Below are 9,638 nucleotides of genomic sequence, written 5' to 3' on the forward strand. Positions count from 1 at the left end.
GCTGGTGGTCACGTGGTGTGGCACGGTAGCGGTGGGGGCGAAATTTGCTACTGCGGTGCGCAGTCAACTTTCTGTCATGAAGAAGATCAACGGGGGTGTGGAAAAAGAGACAAGGAGACAACAACGCGGTAGGTCAACTTTGTACCAGTTCCGATGAACATCGGTTCGGTTTCGAGCGAAAAGCGAAAGTTAACGTGACGGAGTTGGTGAAGCTAACTAGCCAGGAAGTGCACCTCGCGCCACGGAACCGGTCCAACTGGACGAGATTCGAAAAGGAAGACTTCACCATTCAAGTGATTTGCTTTTACGTATTTGGCTTTTGGGTCGAGAATGTTTTCACGCTGTTCTCGTATTTGAACGGAACTTGTTGCTGTAACGTCGTCAGGCCTCGACACAACAATTACTTTTCCTACTTTTTCTTTTTTTTTCTGTCGCCTGTGAACACCTTACACAAGTCACCTGTATATAATTAAAACTTTTGCTGCAATAGTTACTTAACATTGAAATTTGTCTCGACCCTCACGATTTATTTAGCAGTGTTAATCCTCGTTTCATTTACTTGGATTACTGCCATTTTACTTATTGATTAAAATCCTTCAAAATAATGTAGGAATGTACTTTTGTCATAATTTTTCGTTTCGAAATGAGACGTTCGCGAACCGCTTAGGAACTTCGTAAAAATCACGACTATTCACTCATTTGTGATATCTTACAGTTTCGCTTTATTTCTATATTTTAATTATTAATGGTTTACGTCTTTATTTACAAGTTGGAATCCCAATACCCCAAATAATTTAGCAATATACATTTTGTCGTAATTTGTCGCCCAAAGCTTTAAAAATGTTGCGTTTATGAAGCCTTGAGAATCGCGCAAACACTGCTGAATGAAAGCATACAAAAACATTTTGGCTTCCTCATTGTCTTTTTTTAATATCTGTATATTTGTCTCTGTACTACCTATGTTTATTTACTTGTATTCACATTTTTATTTGAGGTGGTATATATATTTTTTTTTCATTCTTATGTTCAGCACTTTGTTAAAGCAACATAGTTTGTAAAAGTGCTCTCTTAAAGTTTAAATTGTAGCATTTTACTTCTTTATTCTCGACTGACAATGCTGTGAAATCATTTAGCAATGTCATTATAGTCCAAAAGTTTCAATATGATGCATTTGTGCACCCTGACAATGTCAGTAAAAAAAAAAAAAAAATCCCTTAGCCTCACCGATTATCATGAAAGCTTTTAGTTTTGGCTTCCTCGTCGTCTTTATTTGATTTATTGACATTTTACGTGTTAATACAATACATCTTTATTTGTGTGGCGCAATTCACAACAGCTGCGGTTGTCACAAAGCGCTTTACAAAGTAAAGTAGCTATAATTTAAAAGCAAAGACAGTGAAAACAGTGAGTTGCGCTTTTACTGTCGCGCAAAATGATTTTTTTGGGAAGCATCTTACGTTTTGAAATAATGTATTCTGATATCCCTTTTATTAAATCTTTATATACATAGTTTAGAGCATAGGTGTCAAACTACGGTCTTGGAGGGCCGCTTTTCTGCATGTTTTCCATCTCTCTCGGCTGCAACACACCTGATTCTAATGATGTGGCCCTCCAGTACCGGAGTTTGACACCTATGCTTTAGAGTATGTGTTTTTATCAACCATGTATGTGCGTAGCATGTTAATGAACTGTTTGAGTACTAAATCCAAACGGACATGTCACAGTCCAATCACGCTGACAATGACATCTTGTGTTCTGGTTTTGAAACATTGAAAGTGACCTTTATTAACTTAATTGGAAACGAGAGCTGAGTGAATCAAGTTTATCGATCGTTTATTTGGCAAGTATTTTTTTGCATCATTTTCAAGGTGAAAGTGTGTCCCTGCAGATGTGCACTACTTACACTAACAATATAGCGGTCAATAGTGATGATAGCAATTTGGTCGCGGTGTTTATTATTTAGCCATTTTTTCCAAGTCCTCCAGCGACTATTTTTTGCAAAAGTGATCTTGCGTGAAAGCCAATCTGGACGTGTCAGGAAGTGCTGATTGTTGTTGTGTTGTTCCAGGTGCTAACCGGCATCACACAAACAAGCTTGGCTTGTGGCAGGCGGTCAATGTAAGTGGTGACGAGTGACTGCGTGTCAGCGAGGTATTTAACCGCAGTTCCTATTTTTTTTTTTTTTTTTTTTTTTTTGCAACTCCCCCTCCTCATCAGCTGCTGTTCTGATTGGGTGACCACAGTGCATCTCCGTGCTGCCACTTGCGGGCCAGGAGACGCACTGTGGACATGGCTAGCATGAAGGATTCTGGGTAACTTCTGGTTTCTTGCTCGTGCATTCAGTCATGTTCTCTTCTGTGGTTGCTTCTTTGTTTGTGGTGCAGGTGTCGCTCGACCATGTCGGTGCAACCGTAGACATCAAGTATACATTGAAATCAAAAGCCCACTCACCCTAATTCAAATGCCCAGCTTTTTTTGTGCTTCAGAAACATTTGATGTCTATGAGTGTAACCGCATGTGAATTTCCTGATTTCTTGCTAACGTCGCTAGCTCTTTGTGTGTTAGTGTGGCGGCTTGTGTGTTTGTCCATGCGTGTGCGTGTGTGTCTCCAGGTTTGGTGTTTTCGTGCATTTGTAAATTTGTGTCCACGTGTGATTGTTCACTTGTGGATGTGAGTTTGTGCGCAAATTAATTTGTTTGTGTTTTGGTGTTTTCTATTTGTGAATGTTTTTGTGTATACCCAATATTGTGTTTGCATGTCGGCGTGTGTGTGTGTGTGTTTTTCTTTTCTTTTTTTTTTCTTTTTTGTAAACTAACATTTTTGTGTGCGTGCGCATGTGTGTTAGGGCCCCCCATCATCCTGATGTTCCATGGTGACGAGTACCTGGGCCGCACTGAGCATGTCCGCCAGGCGCCTCACTACGACCAGGTCCCGCCGGGCACATTGTCCCGGGACGAGCCCTACGAGCCTCACCCTCTGAGTGTCCAGTCTGTGCCGTATTTCGCCCTCAGTGCCGACCCGCTCCCACCGCCGCCTCTTCCCGACCAGCCTCCCGTCGGACTCAACTACCCCAGTGACGGGTACGCTTGAAATCAAATAAATCTAGCAGGAATTTACCAAATCAAGGTTGGCATACAAGTTCTGTGCATTACAAGCTGGTAGATTTTTTTTTTGAATTTAGTTTTTTCATTAAATTACCATTAAGTTACCGCTAATTCCATAAATGATCCGAATAAAAAAATAAACATGTCCAAAATTCCGTCGCTTAACTTCCCATTGAAAAAGTGCTGTCAATTTATTGGAATTTTCCGCCCCTTTGAAACCCTATTGGCAAGAGGTATACACACACGCTAACTATGCGAACATTTATTTGTTATGCATGTTGCTCGCATAGATGGATGGACATAATAGGGCTGAAACGATTAGTCGAATATCTGCCAGTTACTTTTATTGATAAAAACATGGCAAGAAAGCAAACACATTTACGCAACACACAAATGTGTGACCTGGTTAACATCCAGCAAAATCTACACTCGTTTGCTGACAGTCATATCAAAGTAACAGGGTGAGGATGGTGGCCCCAAGTGGAGAAAAGTGATGCCCGCACCTCACATTTACGTGATTATGTTAAATATAAAATCAATTTTATCCAATAAATCAGTTGCATAATCAGTAGAATCTTCGATGCTTTAAAAAACATTCAATGGCTGCAAATGCATAATTGTTGTCAATGATTCTTGATTGTTTGAACTTCCCATTTGCAATGCTAGAGAGGGGGCCGCCACCGAGGAGGATCTGGACCCAGCACTGGACATCAAACCGGTGCATCGCTTCATTCCCGACTCGTGGAAGAACTTCTTCCGGGCCAGCGATCGTAGCAGTAAAAAAGGAGCGTGGCCCGACCCCTCGGCGCCGTCATGTAACAACAACAACAGCACCAGTGAGGGCGTGCGCTGCTCGCCCCCCCACACGCCATCTGTCCCCGGGTCCTACCGGGATCCTTATGGGGGCTCGGCCGGCAGCTACAACTCGGGCAAGGAGCTCCTGGACCTGGGCGAGTCTGCATCGGGTCGCACGTACCGCACGGCTCTGACCTACAGTGAGCGTGTGGAGGAGTACCACCAGCGCTACGCCTTCATGAAATCCTGGGCGGGGCTGCTGAGAATTCTGGGATGCGTGGAGCTGCTGCTGGGCGCTGCCGTCTTCGCCTGCGTCTGCGCGTACATCCACAAGGACAACGAGTGGTTCAACATGTTCGGTTACTCGTCTCCGGGCGGCGCCTATGGCGGCGGCTTCTACGGCGCCGGCACGGGCGCCACCACCTACACGGGCCCCAAGACGCCCTTCGTGCTGGTGGTGGCGGGCCTGGCCTGGCTGGTCACCGTCATCGTGCTGGTTCTGGGCATGACCATGTACTACCGCACCATCCTGCTGGACTCCACCTGGTGGCCGCTGACGGAGTTCGTCATCAACATGGCTCTCGCCGTGCTCTTCATGGCTGCTGGTAGGATGCACAGCTGAAAGGCCAACTCAAACACAAATTCACATACCCCATTGGTTGATTAATTTTGAAAGATATATATATTGTAAAATCCTGTGAATAACACTCATTGTCTTGGTAAAAAAAAGGGGGTTTCGACATATATGGTCACTTGAAATTATTTATTTGTGAATTGACATACTGTTGTGAAAATATAATTTTAAGTAAGCATATGTAGCGCCCCCACCCCTCTTTGTTATGTCTGGCCAGTTAATTACTCAGGCACTAATTATGATTGGTTTTGTGTTTGTGTCATTGAAAATTATTAATCTGTCCACCTTCGTCAGTTTAAGGGTGTTGCCTTTTTGGCCTGTACTACTTTCTACTGTTGAGTAAAATTGCCATTAAAGTCCCTTAGTTTACGCTCACGTTGTGAGTGTCACATAAGCTTACTCGGAAAACAGGAGAACCGTGAATTGCAATGCGGGCCCGATGCCACATTGACGTGGATTTCGGTGGACAGCAGAGAGCAATACAGGACGGATGAAAATGGCAGGATTTCGTCATATTCCACAAACGCAAAATTAATGTGACTAATGTGTACATGCAGAGCATCCAACAAAACTCACGCTCTTCTCTTGTTATGACGCTGGAGAGCTCCAAATGGAGCTCGGTGTTGTGGTACTACACTGGTTGCATAATACTCAATTGGCACTTGCACAAAACCAAACCCCTCCAAAAAGTTGTTTGTGCCAACGATGAACAGCAATGTGGCATTGTAATCTGCTCATTGTGTTTTCTCCTTCTGTCTGCGCAGGTATCGTGTATGTGCGCGACACCACCCGGGGGGGCTTGTGCTCCTACCCCGTGTTCAATAACGGCATGAGCGGCGCCTTCTGCAGGACGGAGGCGGGACAGACGGCCGCCATCATCTTCCTCTTCCTCACCATGGTCATCTACTTGATAGGCGCCGGGGTCAGCCTCAAACTGTGGCGCCACGAAGCAGCGCGCAGATACCGCGAGAGCAATGCGCACGAGGTCCTTGCCACAAAATGTGCAAATTGAGCCTGCCTTTCAAAATGCCAATTATTGCTTTGAAGCCTCATTTTAAGTCCTCACCCCAGTGCTAATTTGATATCCTAACTCACCCTAACCTGTGATTATGACCTTAAACCCTCATTTAAAGCCCTAACCTGAACTTGAAAACTTAACCCAGGCTTAGCATTAGCTTGAAACCCAATTCGAAACCACAACCCCGAGTTTATATCCCTTAGCACTGCTAACTCCATGTTTTTCTTTTGTCATTCAGATGCGGCAGTCTGAGTTTGGAGCGGCACAGTCACTGGTGAGCGTCGCACCTGTCGCAGAGAAGCCAACCAACTTGAATCTTACTGATTTCTTTCCTAACTAGCTGGTTCCCGCTGGTGTTCCTGTGGACACCAAAACCCCTCGACAGGAATCATCCCTGGTGTCCGTCCAGGACGCGCCCATTGCTGTGGCCCCCAAGATCCTGCAGGGTGCGATACCTTCCGGCCACATTCCCAAGCCGCTCATTGTGCCGGACTACATCGCGTGAGTGCTGAATTTTGTGGAACTGGATAATCCCAGAGTGCCTAACAACATGCTAACCAGGATGCGCATGTCTCGGCAAACAGGAAGTACCCGACCATCCGCTCGGACGAGGAACGCGACCAGTACCGAGCCGTGTTCAACGACCAGTACGCAGAGTACAAGGAGCTGCACGCCGACGTGCAAGCTGCCTGCAAGAAGTTTGACGAGATGGACGGCCTGATGAGCAACCTCCCGCAGCAGCCCAGTAGCCAAATGGTGACCTCACCTGACATCATTCCACGTCCTTTTTGCCACAGCCCAACATCTTTTTATCTTCTCTTTTCCAGGAAGCCGATCGCATCAACAGAATCCTTCAGGATTTCCAGAGGAAGAAAAACGTGAGTGTGTCATTTTGTCGTGTTGTCATCACATCCCCCCCGAGGAGGTTGTGTGGACTTTGCTGGAATTTGAGCTCTTTGCTGGAAACCCACAGGACCCGACGTTCCTCGAGAAGAAGGAGCGCTGCGACTACCTGAAGAACAAGCTGTCGCACATCAAGCAGAAGATTCAGGAGTACGACAAAGTCCTGGAGTGGAACGACGGCTATGACTAACGGACCCAAAAGTTCATTTGTGGACTATTTCAGCGTCACCTGGAGCTTAATCCCAAACGCCTTGGATGTCTTCAGGCTGCCCATGTTCACTCTTTGTCTTTTTTTTTTTTTTTTTTTTTTTTTTTTTTTACATTTTGTTCTACCATTTCACACATTTGTCAGTGGTTTATAGTGTCAGCCGCTCATTTTAATGTGTGTGTCGCGATTATCGTAAATTGTTTTTTTTTTTTTAATTAACAGCGGATGAATTTCACTGTCTGCAGTACACTTAGTCGCCACTAGGGACACCACTTTTTTCCATCCATGTTCTGTACCGCTTCTCCTCACAAGGGTCGCGGGGGGGGGGGGGGCTGGAGCTTATCCCAGCTGTCTTCGGGCAGTAGGCAGGGGACACCCTGAATTGGTTGCCAGCCAATCGCAGGGCACACATTTACGAACAAGCATATGCGCTCACACTCATTCCTAGGGGCAATTTTAGAGTGTCCAATCAACTTGCCATGCATGTTTTTGGAATGTGGGAGGAAACTGGAGTACCCGGAGGAAACCCACTCAGGCACCCGGAGGAAACCCACTCAGGCACGGGGAGAACATGCAAGCTCCACACAGGAAGGCCGGAGCCGGATTTGAACCCACAACCTCCGTATTGTGAGGCCATTGTGCTAACCAGTCAGTCCGCCGTGCCACCCTCACTTTCTTCCCATTATTGAATTTAAAAATCATAAGCAGACGAAAAAAACGGGAGAATTAGTCAGTCGAACATTTATCCTTTAAATCAACATGGAAACTGGGAGGAATAAGAAAACTAACTATGGTGGAAAGAGTTTTAACGAAAAAGAATATGATAGTCTGAAATAAAAGAAAACAAATGCAATTAAGAATTGATAATGGTGTTAACTCTTTTTAAAAAATTCTAAGCATTTTGTTTCATACACTGACAATTTGCACTCTGTGATTGCCTTTAGGTTGGATGAGCTGTGAGAAGGTCGTCCTTGCAGTCAAGATGACCAAGTAGTAAAGACAGGACGTGTCAAAATAGAAAAGGGAAGAAAAATGAGAAGGGTTGCACGTTAAGACGTGCAGCCGCAGTGCACTGGGCTGCTTAAAGTCTCAGGCCCTCCAGTGGAGAAGCACTGGGCAGCGTTCTGGGCCCCTGCTGTGGCCCACAATTTTGTTGGTATCATGCCTTCATGTGCAACTGCTGTCTTTGCATTCACCAGCATCACCCTAAGACAGGTGAGCACTGAACTCTGCTTAACGTGGAAAGATTCTTGAAATGCACCATGTGCCAAAAAAAAAAAGGGTCCCTAGCTGAGTCCCCTTACGGGACTTTAGAATGTGAGGATTCTGGGTGGGATGGTATTGGACTTGATTCAGCCACAATCTAATGTTTCCTGTTTGACACACCAGTGTCAGTGTAGAGGATGATGAACTAAGTTTCTTGAGGCTTGTAGAGCCAGCTGGCGACTGGCTGTTATTGTTACATGTGCTTCTGTGGGATGCTGTGTGAATACCTTTGAAACATATATAATGGCTAAATTAATTAAAAATGTGCTGGAACCATGGGAAAACTCATTAAAAACGCGATGGGTCTACTTCATGATGAATAATCAACTCATTCTAAACGATGGCGGCTCAACTTGTGAAAACATGCTAAAACGAAACCTCAAATAAAATGAAATTAAACCACTTTATTTTCCTGAAATATCTTGCATAACATTAAAAGCCATTTTTGATCACTAGCTCGCAAATGTGATGATTCTTTTCTGCCCTGGATATGAAGCTAATGTTTCTTTTGTATACATGATGTATGGAGTCTTAACACTGAATAAACCTCATTTGACAAGGCTGTCTTGATGATTTCATGCCGTACAGCACATTATTGAATGGCACAGCTGTTCATATTGAGTATAGCAGCTAAAGTTGGGCAAAGTTGGCTTCCTTAATTTTAGTTTACCTGAAATATTTCTAGATTTGTGCACTACAAGCTCAAGTCAGCTGAAATTCTAATAAAGGTGCGTCTGTCTATTTATTAATAAAGCTATTTTTTTAAGTGAGCTACATGTTATAACTTGCTGAATAAAAATACTCCTTGTAGCTAAACCCCCAGCAATAAATGTTGAGTTTTTAATGATATTCTCCAGGCAAATAGTACTGCAAACTGCAGCGTTTGACACGGTGGACCTAACGCTTTTTCTGGCTCATTTACAGCACCAGGTGGGCATTTGGGGTCGCGCTCGAGAATGATTTGGATCCTATTTGGCTGGCAGGTCTTTTGGTGTTAACTTATTCTGCCCCTCTGTTGTACGGTGTTCCTCAGGGTTCGATTTTGGGGCGCTTTTCACTGTATTTGCTGCCACTAGGTTCCATCCGATGAAAACGTATATTCTTCCACTGCTATGTGGATGACAATAAGATCTATGTCCGGCTGAGCAAAAAAGCAGCTCTCTCCTTGCGACCACTTTTGCCCTGTCTAGTGGAAATCTGAATGTCACTTTATTTTTTGAATTTCAACGAAAAGAAGACAGAAGTTATGGTGTTCGGTCCAAATGGCCCTTCTACTTTCACCCCTGCTGACCTTGCCCCCTGTGCATCTTCTAATGCTGGTCCTTCTTTGTCTTCCATAAAATGTAAGGCAAGTCCTGCATTCGAAGACACATTTTTATTCTTTGGCTTTTGACCCAACATGAGACACTAACACTGTTTTGATGTTTTCTGGTGTCTACTCTATTTGTGTTGCGTGTCATTAATTGTTGATGCATTACTGCTATATTGTGCTCGAGTGTATGTAAAGTACTTTTTTAGAGCTGTAGCCTTTTGTGCAATGTGCTATGTAGGGTAAATAAAGTTGTATGTATTGTATTGTATTGATTTTCATCAAATGTTTGTTTTTTCCCTCAAATACGAACGAAGTCTTCGCTAACTCTTCCACGTATTCATATAGCATAACTTCTCTTGCCAGTAAATTATTTTCGAGTTTGGCGTTTCCTTTTTGC

General features: G+C 44.2%; 1 protein-coding gene across 5 annotated transcripts; it reads left to right on the plus strand.

The window, feature by feature from the left end:
* Positions 1-6,749, plus strand: marveld2a (MARVEL domain containing 2a). Of its 5 annotated transcripts, none has more exons than XM_088281199.1 (10): positions 1-128; positions 2,069-2,151; positions 2,847-3,081; positions 3,772-4,505; positions 5,299-5,519; positions 5,791-5,826; positions 5,893-6,053; positions 6,137-6,308; positions 6,380-6,430; positions 6,526-6,749. In XM_088281199.1, exons 3-10 carry the CDS (start codon positions 2,864-2,866, stop codon positions 6,643-6,645), a joined length of 1,713 nt encoding a protein of 570 aa, XP_088137325.1. In that variant the 5' UTR covers positions 1-128; positions 2,069-2,151; positions 2,847-2,863; the 3' UTR covers positions 6,646-6,749. The 5 variants fall into 5 exon arrangements, with proteins under 5 accessions (XP_088137325.1, XP_088137326.1, XP_088137327.1 ...); XM_088281200.1 differs by having other exon boundaries at positions 2,069-2,118; XM_088281201.1 differs by lacking the exon at positions 1-128 and adding an exon at positions 144-293.
* Positions 6,750-9,638: the final 2,889 nt, after the last annotated feature.

Source organism: Idiotropiscis lumnitzeri, chromosome 18, assembly GCF_059441095.1.
Source record: "Idiotropiscis lumnitzeri isolate Australia: NSW breed Sydney's pygmy pipehorse chromosome 18, RoL_Ilum_1.0, whole genome shotgun sequence".
Taxonomy (NCBI): Eukaryota; Metazoa; Chordata; class Actinopteri; order Syngnathiformes; family Syngnathidae; genus Idiotropiscis; species Idiotropiscis lumnitzeri.

Coding starts and splice junctions, on each gene's coding strand:
- marveld2a (XM_088281199.1), top strand. CDS start 2,864: ATGTTCCATGGTGACGAGTACCTGGGCCGCACTGAGCATGTCCGCCAG. Junction 5,827..5,892: donor TTGGAGCGGCACAGTCACTG/GTGAGCGTCGCA, acceptor TTTCCTAACTAG/CTGGTTCCCGCTGGTGTTCC. Junction 6,431..6,525: donor ATTTCCAGAGGAAGAAAAAC/GTGAGTGTGTCA, acceptor GGAAACCCACAG/GACCCGACGTTCCTCGAGAA.